The sequence below is a fragment of the Dermacentor variabilis genome, chromosome 5, assembly GCF_050947875.1.
Source record: "Dermacentor variabilis isolate Ectoservices chromosome 5, ASM5094787v1, whole genome shotgun sequence".
In the NCBI taxonomy this organism is placed as follows: Eukaryota; Metazoa; Arthropoda; class Arachnida; order Ixodida; family Ixodidae; genus Dermacentor; species Dermacentor variabilis.
The window spans coordinates 97766298-97791530 of NC_134572.1; the positions used below are offsets into that span (position 1 = coordinate 97766298).

Genomic DNA, 25233 nt, shown 5'->3' on the forward strand with positions numbered 1-25233 from the left:
CAAGGGTAGCGTTGGCCTGGTGGCCTGGGATACAACTGGAAGCATCCGAAGGTCCCGGCAAAACATGAGTCGACTGGTAACAACAAAACAACTTGTTTATTTTAACATCGCAAAGAGTTGGCGGTCAGGTTGACCGAAGTAGAGAGACGGGAGAGCACTTTACTCAACAGAAGAAATCGGAGCCCTTCTTTTTGCGTCCGGGGGCAGCTGTTTTTATACTCTCGCAGTTGAGGGCAAGAAGGAACCCCTCAATAGACGAGCCCGTGATTGTACAATGGGTTAAGGTGACGCATACTGTCGTAGCGCCGCTGGTCGGGCACAAAGACTGGGAGGAGAAGGTAACTTCTGCTCTCGTAGCGCCTCTGGTCGGGCACAATGACTGGGAGGAGAAGGTAACCTCTGCTCTCGTAGCGCCTCTGGTCGGGCACAATGGCACATACACTCACACACGCACATGAAGACACGTGGCATCGGAACATGCCTGGAAACGCCTGGAAACGCCTGGAAACGCCTGGCGGGGAGCGTAGCGGCGACGCCGAACGGGCCAAAATGTCTGCCGCTTTGTTGCAGTCGCGCCGGCTAAACCGCGCGTCGTAGGCGAAACGTAACAGCGTTGAAAACGAGCAAAAGAAGCCGAACTGTGTAAGCAGCAACGCGACGGTGCGAGACGGCAACGAAATGAGCAGACCGAATTTCGCACAGTGCGCCTTATCCCACGTTTACTTGGCACTGCGGCTCGTTATGTCTGGCAAGAAGTCTGACCCCTCCGATCGTATGACCTAATGCATCACCAAGCTTGCAGTGGGCTCTCACCTTCACGTGTTACAGGAGTGCAACATGCTGCTGAACTCTTTTTTTTTCAATTTGATGGCGCGTGGCAACGGCGTCTAAATAAAAAGAAATAAAAGTTCATTCCTGATCTTCCGCTGTCAAGTTAGAATACAAAGTAAAAACGAAAGTAAAGAAAATAGAAAGTAAAGAAGAAGATGCTTTTGTTAGGCGGCACGAGCACAAGCCGAAGAAGAAGGATTTCGCATCGTTCCGTGCCGATTTCTCACGACGAGCCCCTGTCCTTCCTGCTCTTACTCCAAGAGGTCGTCGTCGAGAGGCAAGGAGGACATCACTTTTCCTACCCGCACCAGCGACATTGTCACGCGAAAGAAACGCACGCAAGGTAACAATATTTCTCTCACAAACACATGACCCTGTGCCGTTTTGATCAGGTTAACCTTTAAAGCCGTGTCGGGCACTAATCCTAAACACTTAGAGCCCTTCCGAGTCAAGTGCGATGCACCATCGAAGTTACCACCGACTCTGCTGTGCTTCGCATTACTGTTCACCGAGCAGTGGTAATGACGAACATCCGGCGTGATGAATCTGTTAACCGAGTTGCCATTGAACATATCGCGTAGTCATCCACCACGATGGAGGATCTCCAGGAAAGGAGGCAAATTGTATTATTATGCGTGAAAGATACGCAAAGCTCGCGAAAATATTGTCGTCGTGAGCTCACTGTAAACGTCAAAGAACTCTCTGTTCGCATGCTATAATGTTCACAGCTTCACTGACTATCCTGTGAACAAGGACGCCATGTTGTAGTGGAACGATCTTTTATTTTTTAGACCCTTCACTTTTAAATTTTAAGTGCCTCTTTAGTCTTGTTAGCGGTTTAGTTTCTTAGTGTTAAACTCGCGTCTGCGTATTTTACTTCTGACGCCAAAGCGTTGCAGCTGTGAAAAGGTGATTTTTTTTTCGCCATTCCCCAATGTTCAAGCAGAAGTTTCAAGACCGCTGCTTATTCTTATACCCGAAGCCAATAGTTAGCTTAAAGCGCCGGCAGCGCCTGATGTCCACGAGGCGTCTTACGCCTCTTCGATGACCGGTAATCGACGTGCCCGCGCCCAGGTGACCGGAGGATGAAATCGAAAAAGGTCGCCCCTCGCAACGCCGACCCCGCGGCGGCCTCTGAGGACGACCATCGTCGCGGGACGAAAGATCTGGCGGCGCTGCTGCGCTCCACGCCCTCGAGAAGAACGCGGGCTTCGCGCAAGGGGGGCGAGCCGCCGAGCCCCGGCGCGAACGCGGCGTCACCGTCACCGCTCGTGATGCAGGGCGGGGCGCAGCCGCCGCTTCAACTGCAAGTCTACTCGACACCGTTCTTCGGCCAGCTGCCCGTCCCCCAGACGTACCTCATGCCGTTGCCGCAGCAGCAGCAGCAGCCCGCCGCCTACGCGGCCGTCGGCGACGTTCGCAGCGAAGGGAGGGAGGCGAGTGCCTCGACCCCCGCCGAGGCTGAGGCCGTCCTCGTGTTGCCGGGAATGGGTGGCCTGCCGATCAACGCGTGCACGATGTACGGGGTGCGTTGTAACGCCGAACCTTGGTGCGAATTGGCGAAACAATTTTTTTTTGCAGCTCCATGCGAACTCCTCGTAGGCAAACGTCGAGGGCACGACGTCGTCGGCTCAGTGAGGAGCGCCTGAGGCCTAGTGGCCTGCAATAAGTGTCAGTACTTTTTCGTGGATTCAAAGGCCACTTCTGCAGACCTCCTTGCGCGAGAAACATTCCAGCCTCACTTGAAAAAACAAACACTACTGAAGCGACCGCACACACACATGAGCTCGTAGAAGGCGAAACACGTGGTTGAATTGTCATGCACGTCACGCTACGCCGTTGGTTTTCTACACGTGCACTTCACTCGCTAGTTATCACGAATAGAACGCAATCCTTCAAAGGACCCCGGGAGCGCAAATGAAAGATCTCCAATTCTGCAGCATTGTTATGATGACATAACGTGGCATTGTTTTTCATAAAAGCGGCGTGGACGCGAGCTGTCATGGGAAAGGCCGGTTCCCGACTGCAATGTTGAGTTGGTGAGTATTGACTCCTGCCTCTCAAGTCTCCGGAACTTTTGCAGAACTTCAACACAATCCCTCCTATCTCATTCCTCGACTTCTTCAGACCAGTCTTCAATATTACGATCTCTCTATTATGAAGCTTCGTACTAAATATACCGTAGAAAAATTTGTCTGCAGTGTTTGCGTGCGTCGCTAATACATGGCGGCTCGATCAGCACGGTAATATTGGGCAATACCTGGAATGGCATAAGTGTCGGACTGCTTGGTCGGAGCGACCTTGAGAAATTTCATAATGAAGAGTCTGTCAGTTCATTTATCATCGCCACTAGATTGCATACCCACAAGTAGTCCTTTCTAGACTCAAATTCATACCATTCGATGGCTTTTCAGGACGTTAGATAACCACTTCCAACAAAGAATAGGTGCGAAACGTTATCTAGGTTTTGTCACATGGCATGGCACAAAGCTTCGGCATTGTTGTATACACTGGAAATAGTGCAATACAAAAAGATTTTGCTTTGTGAAGAATTGTGAGCCTGGCTCGCAGCACAGTTCAGCCATAACGAAGACTGACAAGACATTGGTGTAACGTGCCTCATAAACGGACATGCTTAACAAATCGTAGAAAGATGTGCTACACATCTCTGCGATAACTCACTGATTTCAGCGCTAAATAGGCCGTTAATTCTTTGGCGCAACACTTTATATTCGCTAAAGTGTCACGGCAAGTATCTGTTACTACTTTCACAATGAACGACGTCGAGAAACAGCACTTAAATCCACAGACCCAACTTCTATTTCACATCAAGAAAAACAAACGACTTTTTCACGGTCATATCTGGCTGTGGAGAGTACATTTACTAAAATAAAATAATGTTACTTAAGCTTCCAATCACTTACAACAGCAATTAAATAGTTAATGGTGTCCCTAACTTCCAACAACTGAACACTCGCTCCAAAGCATTCAAATGCCAGTTATGGGCATTGCATTCGCTTTTTCACGCTTATACTAAAATTCGTAAGTATCGAAATGAGCGTATAACAAATACGTTGAGCTCTCTGGGGAGTCATAAAAAGGATGTGATAGTGCACACGTAACATATTACGTCACGTGCTAAGCTGCCATATGCAAGTGTAAAGCCATGGGTGGCCGTAAATGTCGCCACGCGCCTATCTCGATCTCCTGTTTCGAGAAACAGCCGTGCACATCTCTCTGCCCGTCGCGCAGTTAGTGCAGGAGGAGAACGGGCAAGGCGCACAGCCTGGCGCGTACTCTGCCCTGGTCGCAGCGGGTCGGCACAAGGCGGCCCTGCATTACTCGGAACCTAGCTCGGATGCCACGGCCACAAGTGCTGCCACCGACGACAGCAGAGGCGGCGACGTTCCCGACACCCGCAACGTCAGGCCATGTACGACCAACTTACCGCTTACCACCGTAATTCCTACAGGGGCACTAAGGACAAATCATCAAAGTTAAGCTAGCTGAACCTATTACACCTCCCGAACCGAAAGCAGGGTGTTCTTATGTCATTCCTATAGCAAGGGTAGTTTCTTGAACCTACAAGAGACGTCAGAAAGAAAGGCAGTTGGCCACGCCCACTTGGAGTTCCGACACCAGCGTTCCGGGACGTCGCGCATGGACAGCCCCGCTCGGAGGTGGTTCTGTCTTCAGCAACGAAAAAAAATTATTACGCTGCATTTGAAAATCAAAACGCGCTCAACAAGATTAACATTCAAACGCGCAATACACGTCTGAACAAAGCATCTAGTAGTGTGGGTTGGCATGGTGTTTTGTCTTTAGTGCTCGTTTAAACGTTTCTTCATTTGTCACGCCTCGATAGGAATAGACTGCTGGGCCGTTCCTGAACGTTAGTCCCCTGCCTATCAGCAAGGCTCTAGAGCACACCATGAGATGTAATATCGTGGTCAGTTGCTCAAATAGTTGCCTGCAAGACGCTTGGGTACATGATCATTTCACTAGGAGTAGTATTATCGGTCGATCATTTCCCGTTACGCGGTCACTTCCGCGAGCCTCTCGCATGGCTCGGCTCCAAAAACGTAGGCGTTTATGGGCTACAACGACTTGTGGCACTGTGCCGAAACAGCGTGCTTGGCTCTGTATGCGAGAAACTGTCGTCCATCACCGACCCCTCCGGTGCTGAGTGACGCCATATCTCACGATAGTGATCGTATCCCCGAAAGTGATCGACGGAGAATACGGCCACAGCATATTACCTCTTAGCTGGCATCGTCGAAGACGAGATCCCCTCAAAGATGGGAGCCTGGTGGTGGGCATGCTTTTGCATAACGTCCATGACATAGTTGCGCCTAGTATTTTGTAATACATTTAAGAGACCTTTTTGAGCTCTTGCAAAAAGGCTTTGCTTGGGCCTACTGACTGAAAAAAATTTATGCAGGTGCAACGCCCAAGCTAGAATGTATGGGAAATAAAGCTTGCGTGAATTGGTTAAATAAATGCTCTAGAACTGAACGGGATGCATAGGGTTTATAGTAATCATGTGCCAGGTGCAGTCTCATTCAATAATAAGGTTTACGCGCAGCGCAACTCACAACCTTGATGTCGTGCGATGTTTACGATATACACCGCTCGCGAACTATCTGCAAAAAGAAATATGCAGAAACTTCACTAGAGTTGTCTAAGTATACGCAAGCGTACCCCCAAATTTCAGTTCGCCCACACCCAAATTTCAAGTTCATCATCATCATCAACCTATTCTATGTCCACTGCAGGACGAAGGCCTCTCCCTGCGATCTCCAATTATACCCCTGTCCTGCGCTAACCGATTCCAACTAGGACCCGCGAATGTCCTAATTTCATCGCACCACCTAGTCTTTTTCCGCCTCCTCTACTGCGCATCCCTTCTCTTGGTACCCATTCTGTAAGCCTACCTCTCCGACGGTTATCTAACTTGCGCTATAAGTGACCTGCCCAGCGCCAGTTTTTTTTTTTCTCTTAATGTCACTTAGAATATCGGCTATACTCGTTTGCTCTCTGATCCAAACCGCTCTCTTTCTGTCTAGGCGAAATGAAAAAAAAATAATGTGAGTACCTTCCAGGGAAGGCAAACATTAACCTGGTTCTGTCCAGTTACGTGGCATTTGCATATTTTTAAACTCTGGCTAAAGTAAGTTCGGACACACACCCTGTATATAAATCGACAAATATATCTAGTGAGAAAGCAACCCACGTCTAACCGCGGTAATGAGACAAAGAAAACTTCTCTTGAATACCTCTGTGAACCAAGTGTTCCACAGTAAATTTATAGTTAATAAACAAACGCTTCATGAGAGCATAACTGATAAGGGCACTAGAGCCCACGGGACAGTTTTTCTTATTGCACCGTTTCTTCTTCTTTCTGAGATGCTTAAGTTTATTGAGTGTGACAGCTACTTTTATCGCAGTGGGCACGATTCCGAGGGCTAGTATTTCATTTATTGAAATTAAGTGTGCTTATTAATTTCGACATTTATAATTCCATTCTGTGTTTCTTACAGCCTGCTGGTAAGTAAAACTCGATTATGTCGTTTTGAAAAATACGTCTGTTCGATCACACTTAGCAAATTGTTTTGTGTACGCAGCGATGCACCAGTTCAGCTTACTTTTTTTCAAATAGTTTTCTTTCCTTTTTAGAGCCAACTGGCATAGTCCCACTGGCGAAAGTCACATAAATGCACACCTCAGACAAATTTATTTTTGCGTTACGTATCTTGTAAGAAACAGAGCCTCACTCTTTTTTTTTTTTTTTTTTGCTTGTAAGTACAGTGATGTTTATGCGCGTCACAAAAATCTTCTCTTGAGAGAAACGCAATACGAATAACAAGCGCTATTGTTCCCGAACATTATTCGTTTCTGATTAATTTATTAATTTCTTCTCCTTGATTTCTTTTTTGCAGGCTGTGCAGCGACGGTATCATTACCAAAATGATCGTAATGCTCGGAGTGCTCTTCCTAATGAACGCGATCATTGTGGTGCCACTGTACGTAGGAAAGCGTACGTTCCGTTGCCGCCACACTTTCGGTTCTGCATTAGTCGCAACGACCGGTCCTTTCATGTTTCCGAAAGAATTTGCTGTTGGGATACTTGGTAACATATGTTAGACAATTAAAGGAACGTAAATAGGCACACTCGCAACCCCGCACACACCCACACAGGCGCAGACGCGCTAGCCAGGTCCCCCACACAAACTAGAGCATCTGCGAGCATGGGTGTGGTTGCAAGTGGGCCTATTTGCCCAGGTGTAATTATCTTTCGTGTTTGTTTTTTAGTATAAAGCAAGTTCATACCTCATTTCTGCAGCCTAGAGAACAAGGGGAACCGAGGGGCTCGATTTTGTTAATCATGAGCACATAAAGCGAAGAGACAATGAAGTCAAGGAAATCATCAAGGAAATTAGCCGTAGTTGAAATTTAAGTAATGAAGAAAAGGGAAATGAAAGTGTACGAATGATGCCTTGTCACCGGTGGGAACCTTCGCATTACACATGCATTGTACTACCAATTGTGCTACGGCGACGGCTATCAATCCATTCGCCAACTTGACTATGTATGTATGACAGGTGCTGCGGGCCCTTGTCAAGCTGCTGTTTGTTCGTGCAGCTTTTACCTGCAGCCTCCTCCCTCTTTCTTGATGGGAAATAAGCATTATTATTATTATTATTATTATTATTATTATTATTATTATTATTATTATTATTATTATTATTATTATTATTATTATTATTATTATTATTATTATTATTATTATTATTATTATTATTATTAGACCTAGCCGTAGGAATGTCGGCCAGCGCCACTCAAAGCCATGGTGGGCGGATGTGGAACATACTGGGGCGCGATTTTATAACGTTCTCGTTAGAAAGTTGAAGTGCAGGAAAACCGAGAGACGAAAAAAGCGAACAACCTCGTCTTTCCTCTGCTATAACTTTCTTGCGAGAAGTATATAAAACCAACTAGCCCACTTTTCGAGAATACCTTATAGCGGTTCGCTTTCGAAACCGTTTCACAAGATGGCGAATTCGATAGTAAAGCGGAATTTGACAGTGTCCAGAATGGAAGTACTGGGTTCACCGGCTGCGCGCCTTCTGAACTCGTTCCAATTCTGGCGAGCAGTGAAGAGAGTCTCCTTTGACTGCTTAGAAGACAACTACAAGCCCAAATAGTGGAACACATTTTGGCAGACGTCTCTGCGGATTACACCCACCTCGCCTTTTCTATATAGAAAATACCTTTGGAAAGCACATGTCATTACTGTACTTTATTCATTTGTGCGTGCTAACCTACAAATGAACATGCTTACAATAAGCGTATAAGAAATCGTTATTACGTTTTTCTGGAAACAAATCGGGAATAGGACTCTGGCAATACCCTCATAAAGATTGTAACACTTTCAGGCAAGTTCAGAATTCATGTACCGCATTTTTCCTCTTTGGATGCTCCACTAAAAAATCAAGTTTGCAGAACGACGTTATGTGTTTTTGGCGCAGTGTTACGGATGTGCAAACTTAATGCTTCTTCTTTTTCTGCCTTTCCACTTACCGGGAAGATTTGTAAAAATTGGACGCCATAAATTGAAATTTTTCTTAGTAGAGTCACTGCAATATAACTTTGTCTCTCAAATGCAACAAACTTATTTCATGTGGATCAAGCGGTTGTGCCATAAAAGAATCTCCTGCGTTCTACATCTATTTGAATAGGGGAATCGCTGTTGGCCTGGAGCTCAATCTTTGTTGGCCGCTGTCCGCTCAGCTGACTAGCGTCAACGGCGGGTATTGGTATTGGAGGCCATACTCTAATGTCACGAAGCTTGTCTGTCGGCAACTCGTCGTCGCCAGCTGTTCAAGCTTGCGACGACCGATTCGATTTCTTGCAAATTATTGCAGTGAGCAGCTTCCACAATAACGTGGCCAGCACTTTCTGCATTCTTTGCATGCCCTGTTCGTGGATAAACTTTCGTGGATAAACTTAACAACGTATATTCGCACTATGATAAATTACTCGGTATATGGCAATTAATCTTGCAGATTTGACTTTGGTTTTGTTACAAAGGAAAGTATTAAAATTTGGAATGACGCAAGTACTACAGATCCCCTACGCTGTTTTGTATACGCCGATGCCAGCCACAGGTTTGATTTATATAACTATATCAGTAAATATTTATTGTGAACTTGCCGTGCTTGTTATGTGTGCTAAAAAGTCATCGGTGTGGCATGCTGCATGCTAATGGTCTCGTTGGCCGCGCTTTTCTTTCAGGTAATGTTTTCCAGGGGAAAAATATCTTTAACCTCAAAGGACAACGCGCATCTGGCAAGTAAAACATTATTATCTTCCCTAGCTGCCTCGTACTGCACATTTGCACGTTTACTTCGCAACACAGGAAGAAAAAATGACATGTTTGAAAAAATTTAGTTATGGGGTTTTACGTGCCAAAACCACTTTCTGATTATGAGGCACGCCGTAGTGGAGGACTCCGGAAATTTCGACCACCTGGGGTTCTTTAACGTGCACCTAAATCTAAGTACACGGGTGTTTTCGCACTTCGCCCCCCATCGAAATGCGCCGCCGTGGCCGGGGTTCGATCCCGCGAAAGAAAGGACATGTTCTCCTGTAACGGGCACTTATTCAGTGGCTTGCAGCCGTAACGTATGTTTTCCTTGTTTTCTTTTTCTTCCCGCGTGTCAGGTAGGCGACCTCAATAGCAGAAACTTGAGGCGTCCTATGGAGAGCTTATTTGTGTATGCTAGCTAAACCACAATGTCGAGGTTGTAGTTACGGATCAAGTAAAACCGTGCGTCCCTGCATCAAAACCATTCGTCTCGGACACTGTGCGTTCTGTCCTAACAATAATTTGTGCTAGAATACGCTGGATGATACGAGGGAGGGACGAGTACAAGGTCGCGTCGAAGTTCTATAGCTGTTTAATTTACATCTCGTCAAAAACCACCAAGCCCTTTGAAATCATCCAACCGAAGACAGCGAATAAAATTGGAAGAATTATCGGAAATTGTAGCCAATAGCGCTGTTATCGCCATTATTATGATGATGGTGTATTGGCATCCGCTTTGAAATGGGGAGGTGACGAATAACTGCCAATGCTGCTTGAGTTGATCATGTACGCTATTCATGCATTTCATTCTAGCACTTTGTATTCACTTCCTTAATGTTCTTCCGCCCCTTAATCTTTCTTGTCTTCCCTAAAACTTCCATGCTCACCTTGTAGAACTACCTATGCCTTTAACAGATCCGGTTCGACCAATCTCTTTCGTGCTTTTTTTTCACAAACAACCCAAACGTCTCTTGAGTATCTCGACCGCTGACTTGTAAATGCTTCCATCCACTTTAGATCTAAGTGTTGCTGCAAAGTGTACGTTACCTACGGGTCTCGCTGGGAGAATACGTTCGTATCCTATTAAGATGTGCCCTCGCAGCTAGCGAGTCGAAGCTGCAGGCTTCACGTTCGTCGGGAGTTGGGGTCAGGTCACGTTTATCTTATATCTTAGCACGGCAGTTAAGAGACTGCATTTCGTCATGACAGTTACAGACAGCGCCATAGCTGCCATGACAACAGTCTCTCTTTCAACCTCCGTCACATGAGAAGCACCTCGATCACAGATATAACACTTCAAACACCAAAGGCACCTTGCGGAAAAAAAGGAAACACAGCATTGCGCACTTTTTCTAAGCGTGAGAGAAAGTGAAGACAACACGAGTAGTCATTTAACATTACTAACAAAAAATTGGTTGCATAAATGCATTACAGTATAAGCGAGGTAATGCTATATAATGGGTAGGAATGGGCAAAAAGTGATGGGCTCCTATGAACATCTGTGGCCTTCCAAAAAGCTTCCTTGACAACTGAACATGCCACTTACTGTCCCAGCTGCACTATATGTCGGAAATGTTTTCGGATGTTACACAGAGGAAACGATAAAGTATAACGTCGGCAACCCAGAAACGTACACTGCAGGATGACTTTTTCTGTCAGGTCGGACTGATTCAGGCTTCACCGAGACATAAGATATATAAGCCCATAAAATGAAATAAAATAAAAATGAGACAAATGTGACCCTACCCCAACTGCCGCCAGAAGTGAAGCCAGCAGCTGCGACTCCCTATCTGTCCGCTTTGCCGCTCCAGCTGACGCTACTAAATTGATCTCCCTCATACTGCTCCAAACTTAAGAGATACTAGTTCAGCACGAGGTAAACAAATTACAGCAAGGCTGCTCCAAAGTTGAGTCAAATAACATTAATTCAGTGCAAGGCAACCAAATTAGAGCGGCAATGACGTTGCTGGCTGCAAGGGAAAAAAAGCCATTTAGAAGCTTTACGAAGCCTTGCACCCATCCGACGATTAAATTACGTGGCCGGACGTCACTTAACTGGCCCGGTGGATTAGGCCAGACGCTGCAATGTAGGAGATCCGATTTATTTTCACGTCCTCCCGCGGAAAGTTCTGCCAAATTCGACACGAGCGTTCTTGCACGCCACCCCCATAGGAATGGGGCTTTCGCGGCCAGGCAGTCGCACCCGCTACCTCTCGCTCGGCAGAACGACGCCAAAGCACCCAAGCAGTCACGACGGGTCCGCTGAAAATCCAACGGCGGCACTGCGTGAAGCTGGAGTTTTGCGCAACACAAACACCGCATCGCGAGTCAGTGTCCTGCATAAGCATTACTTTCACATAAAGAAAGCATGAAATCTGAAAAAAATAAGCATCTCCGAATGGCGGAAACAGCTCTCCTATACGCCGCATCCCTACTAATCACCATGCAGCTCCCCGTTGTGCGTAAGCTTTGCAAACGCGTCCTGCCGACCTCCTTGAGGATTCGATGTTTCACGCAGACTACGTGACCTCGTCCATTGCACCGGAGCCCCTCGTGTGCATGTATCAGTGCGCCGAGAGCATGGCGAACGAGATCGTGGCGGTGCCGGACGACTTCTGCGACCTCGTCTACTACCAGCTGGACGAAAAGTACACCTTTATGGAGTGGCCCAATTCGAGCTGCATAAGGCAGCTCGTGCTGACGGCCTCAGCGTCGAAGAAGCATAAATACGGCATTACGGTGTACAACACGTAAGTTTCTTTTTTTTTTTTCGCTGCAGACTGCTTTCTTCGTTGTTACTGTTGCCTCCGCATCCAAAAAAATTTTGATCTCTAGTCATTGAGCGCTTGGGGCTGGGGTTGGGGTTCTTGAAAGAAAGCTGTGTATCAGGCTAGACTGCTCAAGCGTTTGTCCCGGAGAGCTCTCTAAGCAGCCTTGCTGACACAAAAAAAGGGGCTCCCATTGTGAACTAAATGAAGAACGTCTGCTTGGACTATCTGGGGCGTTTTCACGCCAAAGGAGCTCTAAGGGGAAGGAAACAACCGCGATGCAGTGAGTGACAGGCACAAGCTTTAGTGTCTGCCCTGCTACGTTTTCTTTTCTTCTTTCTTTTTAGTTCATAATACGGAGTAAAATGTCTATCATGTGTCTATGCGACTTCAGTTCCGTTGCATCATATTTACAAATGTAAGTCGTTCTCGCCCGCTAAATGTGCCCAAAAGATTTTGGGTTGTTTTTCCACTTGCCTTTAACTCTTCTAGGGTCACATTTTTCCGAGAATTCATCACCCGCCCCTCAAGGACTCACACTTCCTTACTACAAATTCAAATTTGTCACTGCAATTTATTTTGCGAAGACACAAGGAAATGTTTTTAGGTAAAAATAAAGTGAAAGTCTGTTTTAATCTGGTCATGTTTTACACGTGGTTTATAATGTAATACGGGGAAAAACTGGCATAAATATTCTTTTTACAAACGCAATAGAATTCACACAATTAATTTTTATATTTCCAGTCGCTTTGGTACAACTAGGGTGCATACTTTGAAATGTTCCATCTCATGTTCATGTGATCACGTGTCATGCTCATGTGATCACGTGTCGCACCAAGGATGCGATCCCAGCAAATACGGCAGTGGGGCCGCTTCTGAGCAGCGTGCGAACAAATGACGCACGGCCACAGGAACGGAAAATCAAGTGGGTGGTTAGGAAATACTTTCCCACGGACACACGGCTACAGCGAGAACGAGGCATGCCTGTGAGCACGCGCAAATAAACTCAGTGGTGCGTACCCGTCAGAACAACAAAACGAGTGAGAAACTTGCAGTACATAACTGTTATATTGCAAGACGAAATCCTATCAGTTCTCACAACGCCCGCCTGCGGGTGAGCATCTCGCGGTGACGTTTTGAGTTACCACCGTGTTTGGGCGCACGTTAAAAAGCGCCATGTCGTCAAAATCATTTTGCAGTCCACCAGTATGTCGTGCCTCCAAATCAGATGCGTTGTAAGATCCCGCAATTTATTTTTTTTATCCATGAGCAGCAAGAATCACTTTCCCGACCCCAGTAACTCGACACACTCGAAAACAACGTGTGAGAATTTTGTTTATATATCGCGCAAGCGCCGGCGTGAACACGCAGCAGTAAGCCATTCGAAGCAAGAATACTGCTGATCTACCACGGTGGCAGCCACCATAGAGCGAAGCCACAAATCTGTTTTGGTGAAAGCGAAGCGACGGCAAGCACAACTATATATATAATACCCGTTACCCGTAATACCCGTTACCCGCAATACCCGAAAGTTGCAGCACCTCGAGAAAGCGATGCTAGGTGTCGCTTCCTTGGCAACTCCCATGTGACGCACCAGGGCGGTGTAAGACAAATCTTGGCTATGTGGTGCGATAAGGCAAATCATCGCTGCTGCTGCAGTGACTCCGCTGACTATGCATCCGATCGGGAGTTGCGCACACTGCCAATCGAAATAAGATCGTGGCGAGAGGCAAGTGCGGGCGCCAGCTTCACTTTATATCACGCTATTACGTGGCTCAGGGGTCGAACAGAGAGCCGTGTTCCACGGCGCCGCGATCACAGGCGAGTACAGCGAAGTGAATAATGATTCCCTTCATTTCGGTGCACATCGCCATTATGATATGTAAAAACCCGGAACTAGACTTTGATGGCGATTCTCTTCTGCCTTCCAATATAAACATGCGCCGTAAAGTTGGTAACTATGAAGTTAATTACCATAAATAGTTTAATTAGTAAATGAATTCCTTTGATATGTCTTCAAATTATGTATGCCTGGGCGGATAATCCTTCTGAAGTTACGTAATTCGGGTAAATGTTGCAGGCCTTTTTTAAATATGTATTCCAATAAATAATACACTCGATGGGAAGCTATGCACACTGTTTCGGCTTCCGAGTCGCGAACGTGGAGGCCCTACTGTGAAAATATGAAATGATTCCGGGTTATTGTTTCCCTTTCTGTCTTGGCCGACGCCACTGTACAGGCAAGGCGACGAGTCATTCGACCAGCTGAAGACTTCCGCCGGCGTGGCGCAGTTTGTCAAGCTTTGGACAAATAATGTCAAGCACCATGGACTCACGTTTGCCAGTGGTACATACGGCACCTTGAACACGCTCGCACGCTTCAACCTCAAGATCCTGGGCGTAAGTTAGCTCCGCTGCTGCTTCGAAATTTTGCCTCGAGCTTCCCCAACTGAAATACATTTTGACCTTTAGCAATGTCTTAATTGGGCACCGAATGAACCAGTTCGGACGAAGGCTGCTCTACCCTAATGAAAATTTTGAGTTTTACTGACTTGTGGTAGAGCAGCTAGGAAAGAGGCCATCTTAATAAATATGAGCAAATGCGCCATATTTCGAAGATACGACGCCATGAATCTTGAGGCCATGAGCGTCCACAATTTCGCAACTCACGAAACGAAAAAAAAAACGAATTTTGTAAAAGCCGTCGCAGAACAATTAACGCCAATAAAATTTGCGGTTCATGTTGTATTGTACATGGAACTCGCTCTGTTTACTTTCGTTTACTTTTGAGTTTCCATAAGTTTCATCGAAATAAGTTTATTTAGATCCTTTATATGTCTATTTCGTCCGTTGCAAATGCACTAATAGTGGGAGCGGTTTTTGTTGCTGATTTAAAACATGGTAAAGTTTTAATTTTTCAAGTTTTCTTTAATATTATACTTTGTGCCCCGGAAACGGGCACAGTGGTTTATGAGGGTTGGCGTAGTGGAGGACTCCAGTATAACATTAACTACCTTTGGGTATGTTACATGTCACCAAAAGCAGAATACTAAAGCGCGAAATTCATAAATGTATGAAAAATGTAGGGTCTGAAACAAGACTTTATTACGAACATCGACTCAACATCACGCCTTTTGTGTGTGTGTGTGTGTGTGTGTGTGTGTGTGTGTGTGTGTGCGTGTGCGTGTGCGTGTGTGTGTGTGTGTGTGTGTGTGTGTGTGTGTGTGTGTGTGTGTGTGTGTGTGTGTGTGTGTGTGTGTGTGTGTGTTACTTCAACTGATTTTATTCAAGTATTTTGAGCACTTCACTAATAAGAACACACGTGTTTTTAACGTCTTTTTGAGTAGCGATTATTCAACTACATATCTCCGTTAATGCTTAAACGTCGGTGCTTGTTTTTAAGCACTAACATTTTATGGCGTTTTGCAGCGTTTCAAGTCACTCCAGGTCGCTGCAAACTCAATGACTGGCCAAAAGGATCACCGCAGATACGTGCTGTTGGGAATACAAGCATGGTTTGCGAACTTTTCCACGGAAAAGGTTGCCCTCGCTGCTACCCTGAAAAGAATATCCACGTGAGTTTTCCTTCGCATTTCGATGTAGTGCGTAGGATCTACCATCTTAGTGATACATCGGATAACGGGATCGGTGGTGGACTTTGTGAATTGCCGCTAACTGCGCCTTGCACTAAAAATTATTTCTCCTGAGTGCTATGCATAAAGAACAACACCACGCGGTTTTTCCTGGAGTAGCTTGCACAGCCGAAACAACGAAAACGCTGTTCTCATAAGTGACGTTCGCTAATGCTATCGAGTCTCTGTCATTTATGTCACGCGAACTACAAGATCTCTGTTATGGCTAAAGTGTTAATCCATTCGTTAAAACTGTCTGGTTTTGTTTTTGATATATCTGAAACGGGTGTACGTTAAGAGACCGCTGTTGTCAACTTCTGTGCCGGAAGTCATAAAATGACCCCTGAATGGGGTTCGGGAAGTTCGTCTTGCCAGCTTCTGCAAAGCGAGCTCTAATATATTGCCTCCCTCTAACATCAAAGCGCAGAGCAAGCGTACTTTCATACTTTAAGAAATATGTAGAGATCCCACAATTACCATAATTCCTCGCGAGAAAACCGGCAACGTACTATAAACTATATGTGTCAGGCAAGAAGACAGAAGCTGCCCTATGCTTTCAGTGCATGCTTGAAAAAAGTATACAAGATGCTTTATTGAAAAGGACTAGCATTGAGAATCGATGGAAAGTATCTCGGCAACCTGCGGTTTCAAGATCCCATTTTCTCGTTTAGCTACGCTGGGGATGTCTCGCAACCACGAAAGAATGGTTGAATCGGCTGAGTCTACGGGTAGGCTCGACAACTAACACGCGAAATCCATAGTATTGTTGAATAGCGTCAAACAAAAACAAAAGTTCGAGTTTGGCAGTCAGCCTCCTGAGGCTGTGCAGGAGTACCTATTATCGGAGCGAAGTATGGACAGGCGATCCGGATTGTTAGAAGGAAATGTCCAGACAAATAAACATGGCTTGGAATGTATATCACTGACAATGCGAAGTCATGATCAGCCGCTTACCGCTGTCTCTGAACACGTAAGTGGGCAATCATTGCATTACGTCAGTACTAAACTGCGGAGCTCATTATTGGAGGACAATAGAAACCCAAAAATTCAAAGGCAATTAAGCGGTAAATGCGAGAGACATACTTCACACCTCTTTGAGGTCGCGGATGCATGACTTAAATCGTGTTCCCTACATTGCAAAATGTCGTTCACTCGCCACGTCCTACCTCTTCGAGAAGCGAAGTGCTACTGATGGTGGTTGTGAGCGAACCCCTGTTAGTTGCAATATATATGTGGGAATTATATATAATATGGAAATAAATATGGGAATTCGTCCCGGACCAGGACGAATTTTTCTTCAACTATGAGGCTTTTCTTTCGAGGAACCCGCATGGGTTTCCTTTGTAGCAATTGCAATAGCAATTGTAGCAATATATATATATATATATATATATATATATATATATATATATATATATATATATATATATATATATATATATATATATACCTCTACCGTGTGACCGGCTTCCCACACTTCACACACGTACATTTTCTTCCACTCACGCTCCTGATTCTAATGCATTGAAACCACAGAAAGAGTGATGTAACGAAAATTTGTAGGTGATCACGCATGAGAAAATTAGGAGACGCGGTATTAGAGAGGCAAACGAATGTAGAATGTAGGTGACATTCTGGTGGAGATTAAATCCTAGGAACACAGTTGCACAGGTTATAAAATGCGTTCAACGAATAAGCAGTGGTCTATAAATTAACAAAATCAGTACCAAGGGAAGGGATTCGCAGTCTAGTATGGCAGAGAATAATGTGGTGTGATTATACCGCGTGTTCTGATTTTTTTTTAGACAACGCAATTTTCTAACATCCCGTGTGACAGATAGCACAATTCAAGTCCCTAAGCTGAGTTACGCGATGAGGCGGACATTGTTTGCTCGAGATATTAAAACGCATAATCGACTAATTACCGGAATTGCACCAATTAAGTTTTAACTTATTATCTATGGCTACTATTCGAATTTATTCAATTGTATGCAGTGAGTTCACCAGGCGAATTCTCTCGGAACAAGTTCCTAGAAAAACGCCAGTTTCTAGATATTCATTCCGAAAGTGTGTTACGAAATACGGTAGCGTTCCGGTTACTTCTTCAAAACATAAAACGATGTTTTTCTTGAAAAAGTCATTTGCGAAGCAGCAGTGAATATTTAGAACATGTTTGGAGCTCAACAGTGAATGTATAGCGCAAGTGTGGCGGCTCATATGAGGAAACCGCTTCCATAAGCAGAATACATATGTTCTAAGTGCACATGTCTTGCAACCTCGCCTGCTATAATTTGTAAGTTGCAGTATGTGTCATAAATCAATTAGTTTAATACATAATTAGTGAAAACTCCATGATTATTCAATTATTTATTTCGACTTATTGTAAAAGTAATGTCCTCTTCATCTAGCAGTCTAGTTGAATTGTGTTATCTGTGAAAGAAAACATTTATAGTCTGTATAGCCTAAAAAAACATAATAGAAAGCAAACGTGTAAGCCTAGGAAGCGACCAATTGACGTCAGGCAGGGGCAGCTAGAGTTATAGTTGGGAGCGCCCCTCGTCCTGGAGCGATGACGTTGACGACGTCCTGACGCCACTACAGGTCGCAGCCGGTGAACCTGCTCCTCTTGTACACCCACATCTGGCACTGGCCCACTACGCAGTGCGTTGTGTCCGGGCCGACGATACTGAGCAACAACCTGCATGTACCTCTTCCCGCTATGGTGAGTCATTTAAAAGAAGGGAAGGAGGCAGCGTAGGGTACACTGCACCTGTAGTGCAGCCTTTTCTCGCATTTTAACGCGATATCATCATAGGCACACTTCGCCTACTTTGTGAGTATCGGTCTGACGAAAAAACATGGGCCGATTTCAAAGGCTGAGCGTGTGACACGTGACGCACGCGCCAGACGTTACAAAGAGCGAATTTGGCACGCGAGGAGCATGCGGGCGATCGCTGCCTGATGGTTAGACCATTGAGTTGCTGTGCGAGAAGGCAAAAGTTTGATCTCACCATCAGTAACACATTTCTCTGTAGCATTATAGGCGGCCTTCACCCACTCTGTAGCTGTCTGACGGAACAGTCGAGGTTTGTTGAACGCGTCACCGTGTGCACGCAATTGCACGGGTGCTGGGAAAAGCAATGCACTATGTGAAAAAAAAAGAAAAAAATGAAGAAAGAAGAAGGATCGAGTACGCTGAACTTACCTTACGTGATTGTCCTTGATAGGGAAAATAGAGTCCTTTTATGTACAGTTTTACGCACGTACTAAGCGCTGGTCGCGCTTTGTTGATTTCCATTATTGTTAGCCCGATAAATAGCATCTCGGCTGTTCCCCTTGTTTTTCGTTGCCTCGACAACAAGACTTTTTTCTGTGCAGCCAAGTTAGGTTATATACGTACACTGGAATGCGCATTTATCAATCGACGTCAACTTTTTGATCCTGTCTCGGGACTCAGTGTAAGCAAGTCACAGCCTTCTCAAGCAGTGACTGTCGCACGGTGGCAAACTCCAACCAGTGGGTTACATGATTGTTTAGTCAAGACGGGCGCTCCATGATTGGAGAACCGCTACCAGATTCCTCTGAAGGACTTTGCCAACCTAGTGCCAACGACCCTTTTGGTGACTGCCTCCTTGCAGCGTTCATATAGTACACCAGTGCCATAGAGCAAAGCGTGATAGGTATTTCTTCTACATGTAAAGTTATTGTGCCGTTCTACCGTGTGTCTCAGCTAACGTTAACCACGCTGTTCAACCAAAAAAATATATATATTTAAAGGGCACACAACGCAAGACGTAATTACAATACCTGTGGTGTCCAGTAGTCAGGGGCCGGGTGATCGAACACCCGGTGGTCTTAAAGCTGTATCTTGCAACGGTGTATTCTTAAGCTTTGTTTTTTATATGTGTTGTTGAATAGCTTGGTTAACGTTAGCTGGGAAAACCCTAAGTATAGATGCAAGTTTCCGAAAAGTCGTTGTTTAGGTCAGAGTCCTCTATCGCATATTCCACCACTCTGAAATAATGAATGCTGTCAAGGGAGCCTACTGGTTGCGTAAAAGACGCCTCTCGTATACATTTAGGTTATTGACAGTTTTAATTAAACAGACTATAGCATGGAGTTGTGCCTGCGACGTGCGGTTCCTTCACCCCCATCGTACCAGCCTGCCGGTACGCGCACGTAGCCGTGAGTCCCTACTCTGTTTCTCTGGACCGTGTAACGAAACTTCTGTCCCAGATTTACCACTCGAGCAGGCGAATTTCCATGCGGGCACCAGCACAGCGCGCGTGATGGAACAGCGCGGATCGGGTGAACGCAGAAGCGAGCTTTCGTTCTTTGAAACTGATAAATTGTTCGGTAGAAGAGGCCGCAGGTTGAAAGTGGTTCGCAAGGCACGCATTCTGAGCGTATATTCGCGGATACCCGCATGGCGTTCATTAAAGTTCTTGACGCATGCCAGCCGGGAAAATTCTGTATTTATGAGCAGCCTATACGCGCAAGCCGGGATCACGGTACTACATTCTTCATCTAGTTTATGTGCAACCAATTATACCCTGTGTACATTGGGATTGCAGGATCAAGGTTGATACGCGAGTAAATGTATGCTTTCGGCGTATTCCTCGCTCGAAAAACTATACTGCGATGGGCTGTACCATCAAGGATGACGATTGCGCAAATGAACCATGGGCTTATTGTGACTTCAGATCGGGCAATTTGGTAAGGATCCACTGTTACTAACAGCAACATCCCCATAAAACACGCAATTGAAGAAGAAACAGAGACACCGCCACCCCTATGTATTTTTTTTTCGCTCACATTCTTTTTCATGAGGTGCTGTTAGACTGGTCTAATCAGTTCCTACAGAAAGCAGTGGTTTCTTTTATTCGTAACTTCTCCAGTATCTATGCCACCTTGATTCAATATGCATTGGTGCAACGTTTTCATGAACAAAACGAAAGCAATACCATTCCTATTACAGCTCAAAGAAATACTGCTAGATACACCACTTTGCCAGCATGATTCACATACTCATTCATGTTGAAATTCTAATGCAGGACACGACTGTGGAGCTAATCAACGCTGTGGGGACCCCAAGATACGTGACCGTGCTATTGTCGCTGAGTGCGATTGTGTCCCGTTTCGTCATGGAGGACAATTGGGAGAATGCGGCGATGTACGGAGGCCAATGTGTCGACCGAGAAGCCGTGCCTTATTCTAACGTAAGTGGCCGCGTGTCAAGATGTTATTCCGCTCACTCTTGCCTTTCCTTTCTGCACCCCGTCACTCTTGCTTTCAACTGACATAGCATGAAAATTTTTTTTATATACTCAATGCTATTAACTTGTGGCCATTAGGACCGTTCGAAGTATGTATATATAACTTCTCGGTGTATCGATGTACGCGATTTCCATGAACTCGAGTCGAAATAATCGCGCTATGTGTCGACCAAAGCTTTTCTTGACTCGTTACACAGAGACATTCTTCTTCGTTTAGACAGCCAACATAAAGGACCTAACTTCATTTTAACTTATGCGTAATACTAATGTACAAGGTACTTAGATAAGTTATCTCGAGAAAATAAACGGATATACGCGTTCAAGCTGAACTCCACAGTCCTCACAGTACTTGCTCCAACTGCGCTTAATACTAACCGTCGCAATGTCTGAACCACGAAAGTAAAAGGAAATATTTTGATGTTTTCTTCGGTGACCGGGGAAAGTTAATATTCCTGTGACCTCGTATTCGCACATCATGCTGTATATACTAAACACTTATCTATACTGAGTATCATACATCTGAAAAGAAAGAAAGCAAGGAGGAAGAGGTCTTCCTTAAATTGCTTTACTAAATCAAATTTTATTGCAAGCGAACGGTGCAATTCATCCACGAGTACTTTGTTCCGTAACGTTGCACATGTAGCATTCTACAAAAGGAAAGAAAGCCAATGCCAACTTTCATTCATGACGATCAATATAACACGACCAAAATATTAAAATGCCTTCTTCGTTATTTGCGACCAAGCAAAGGCAACTAATTTTGGAAAGAAAGAATACAGTTCAGCATGTTTGTACTTCCAGCAACGAAGTGAGTATACTGCATCTTGTGCAGAGTCGGATATTTTTTACAAGCTTTTCAATTTCCGCTAGTTCAAAACCACTTTCTGATTATAAGGTACGTCGTAGTGGAGGGCTCTGGAAATTTCAACCGCCTGGGGTTCTACAGCGTGCACCTAAATCTAAGTTCACGGGTGTTATCGGATTTCGCCCCCCATCAAAATGCGGCCGCCGTGGCCGGGATTCGATCCTGCGAACTCCATGCTCAGCAGCCCAACTCCATATCCACTAAGCAACTACAGCTAGTGTTAATTCTAGTGAGCGTAATTAACGCCTCAAAAGAAAGTGAAATTATCAAATAATTGACAGTTTCGCCCGAAGGCGAAGCGGCGAAAGCGATAGCAACGTTTAGCGTCGGGCTCAAGTTCTCCTCGCGGTGTTCTGTAACAATACGGAGAGCCGACACGGCGCGACGCAGCAATCGCCATCATTTCAGAATCGTCATCTCATCGCCGCCATGCCGTCGTCATCGTCCTACCGCCTTTGTCGTTCCATCGTCGTCACTGCGTCGTCGTCAGAGAGTCATCATCCTGCCGCCACGCTCATGGGGTGACCACGGCAAGCGAATGCCATATAAAAGTGGGCTGCTGCGCAGCAGCGGGGACAGCTTCCCTGGCCGATGATGCAGGCGTGTCACAACACTGGCGCATTGAGAAACGCCGGCAGCCGCCGCACTGGGTGCCCGCACCGAGGTGCCACCAAACACGGTGTTGGTGCGCGTTGGCGTTGGTCAGCGCACTGGCGTCGATCAGCGCCCAGGGGGGAAATATTTGCCAGATTTAGCTTGACGCTCCGCTCTGACCAGCGCGCGCACCGCGGTGTGGTATGAGCACAACGCTCGTGCCAGATGCGGAAGCCAGCGCGCTGCCTCGGCTATGGCAGAGCCTATTGAGCCGAGCGTGACGGTTCGTCGTCCACTTGTTCTCGTCGGTTTTGCAGCGAAACGCTCCGTGCATCTCGGGAGGCCTTCTGTAACCTTCCAAGCGCTGGCTGTGCATGTGCATCGATATTGAGACAGCACGACGGCGGCCTTGACGGTGCGAACGCGCCTCACGTGTCCGTATAAGTGTGCTATCGCATTAAAATGCGCTTGCTCTTGTAACCAACCAGCAAGAGACACCAAACATAATACCTTGGTAAAAAAAAAAGAAATTTAATGACGGTCTGTCTGCCACCCCCTTTTCGGTAATAGATAGAAAAATAAATTCCAGCTTGTAATACACTCATTAAGTTCAGATATTGGTCTGGTCTATGGTTCGTTGCAGTACATTTACTGCCGAGGTAATGTTTCCTTTCGCTTGTCTCACGATGAGCTGGATTAAAATAGCAGATATTTTCGCCTCTTAATTAGTACTGGTCGCAAGGCACCTTTAGGTTACTTCACGATACGTACTCTGGAATTTATTATGGATCAAAGACAAAGTTGACCAATTACTTATATCACAAGGGCTCACATTCCAATCACTTAGATGCAGTTACGTTCGTGATGTAAATTTCACAACTGCAGAGTAGTCAAGTGACCATTTACAGATGCAAAACCTTTGATCTTTTGATAAGCAATATTTGATCACTTCATTAATTCACATTTGTCCTTCTCTTATGGATTCACAATACAGAATTGCCTTTATATACTTATAGCGTGTAAATCGCGTTTGTTGCAATCCCAGCGTTCAAGAAAAAATCAGCGGATCTCCTCATATCTGTTCGGCATGATTATTCAATTCGACACACTCATTTCCATTACGTTTTTGATAATTTGAAAGCGTCCGGATGACGTGAGACCTTCTTACATGCCCGAGTTTCATCTTCTACGCCGTCTCTTGTCTGCAACAGGTCTGCAGCGGAACCAGCATTGTGAATCCAAGCATAGTGCCGGAAGCCAGCGTTGCCATTGCACACGTCTACAAGGAAAATGTGCTGACTCAGGCTACCTACGAAACAGCGGACACCATTAAGTCCAAGGTACTCTCAAATTTCTCTTTAGAAGCCTCTTGCAGGTGCTAAAATCCACATGAATCTCAGACAATTTTACATAAAGGTATGCATTGTCGTTGTCGACGCACTTAATTCCTTTGGTTTGTGTCTTAGCACTACCGTAGGCCGTGGCCGTAGCTCCCCGTAAGACGTGTCATGGTACCACGTGATCCTCCCAATGCGATCATGGTTGCTACGTCAACCTTCTGTTTGCCGCTTTAAAGCTATGCTGAAGAGAAGTGTTAAGATGATCTAGCATATTGGTGGGTTCTACCTCTGAAATTGTAAATACGCCAATCTTTGTGCGGAGAGTTCTCCTATGTCAGAAAGGAAGCAAACACAAAAAGCAGGACCCGACTCCACTTCTAAATTCATGCATGAGCTCCTCGTGAAGTCATTACTTAAATATCTTCGTCTGGCACAGACTCGGTGGACGTTTACGGATAATTTCAATTGCATTCAAAAGGAAACACAAAGGTAAATTCCTGCTAGCAAGTTCTGTTTTGGACTATCACTGCGAAAAATAGATACATAGTGAAATATACCAGCTATATTCGTAACGTCACAATGTCTTTTTGATGTGGCAGTCTGATGTGGCGCGATATTCTTCTTTAAAGAAAGAGAAGTTCGACCTTCATTTTCTTCGTTAACATGCAACTATGCCGAGAAAAGAACAAAAATATTAAAGCTTAATGCACCATTCTACGCAGTGTTTTGCTTTTCTGTATAGAGACCCTTCAAAGCGGCAGCTTCGTGAAACACAATTCAGCAAGATCAGACCGTTACCACCACGGTCTCCAAGACAAAATATACTTGGATACGTTTCAGGGATGTTTGATATTCTAAGCTCGTAAACAGAATCGCGTCGGTTCTTCGTGTGGCACGGGAGACTTGAAAATCGACCAGTAAACTTCTTCTCTGTGCAGGCCGACTACGCCTACCGGTATCTGGGGCGCAGAAGTTTCGGCTGGGCCATTCACTACCTCATCGGGGGCAAGTTGAACGATTCTTGCCCCCAACTCGGCATGGACGGAGAGGACGTCGTCGCAACAGCCGTTCTGCAGACTAAAAGGTCTTGGAAGGGATGGCGATGGCTCTTCCCGTTTTGAATGAGCCGCTGCTATACTGAGCGGTATACGTCTTGCATCCATCAATCTAATTCGGTATCAAATAAATACATTTCGCATCGTCACCCTAAATCCACCAGTATGTATTGTACCCTAAATCCACCATTGTGTATTGTCAAACGCTTTGTTTCATTCTTTTTACTTGAAACTTCTTTTAAAAACTTCAAAGGGCTTCGTTTGCTGACACCGCTGTAACGAAAACATGTATAGAATTATTGTTTGTCTTTGTGACCCTATTAGCCACGCGCCTTACTTTGCTATCATTACGTAGAGGAAAGAAGCCGTTACTCGACCTTGCGTGTGCCGTGTGCGCAGATGGCGCTGTAGTCGTGCCGTGCGTGACGCAATCGGAGCTAAATTAGCCTCGCGCGCCGCGTTCAGAGCGGCGTAGCTCGGCAGCACGTTTGTCCACCCGTGCAG

At 45.5% G+C, this 25233-nt stretch overlaps 1 protein-coding gene across 1 annotated transcript; it reads left to right on the forward strand.

The window, feature by feature from the left end:
- The first annotated feature begins 1909 nt into the window (after window positions 1–1909).
- Window positions 1910–24873, forward strand: LOC142583609 (uncharacterized). Its single transcript, XM_075694099.1, has 9 exons — window positions 1910–2357; window positions 4084–4264; window positions 11718–11949; window positions 14208–14367; window positions 15397–15542; window positions 18201–18321; window positions 20654–20818; window positions 23546–23674; window positions 24613–24873. Exons 1-9 carry the CDS (start codon window positions 1917–1919, stop codon window positions 24793–24795), a joined length of 1758 nt encoding a protein of 585 aa, XP_075550214.1. The 5' UTR covers window positions 1910–1916; the 3' UTR covers window positions 24796–24873.
- The last annotated feature ends 360 nt before the right edge of the window (window positions 24874–25233 follow it).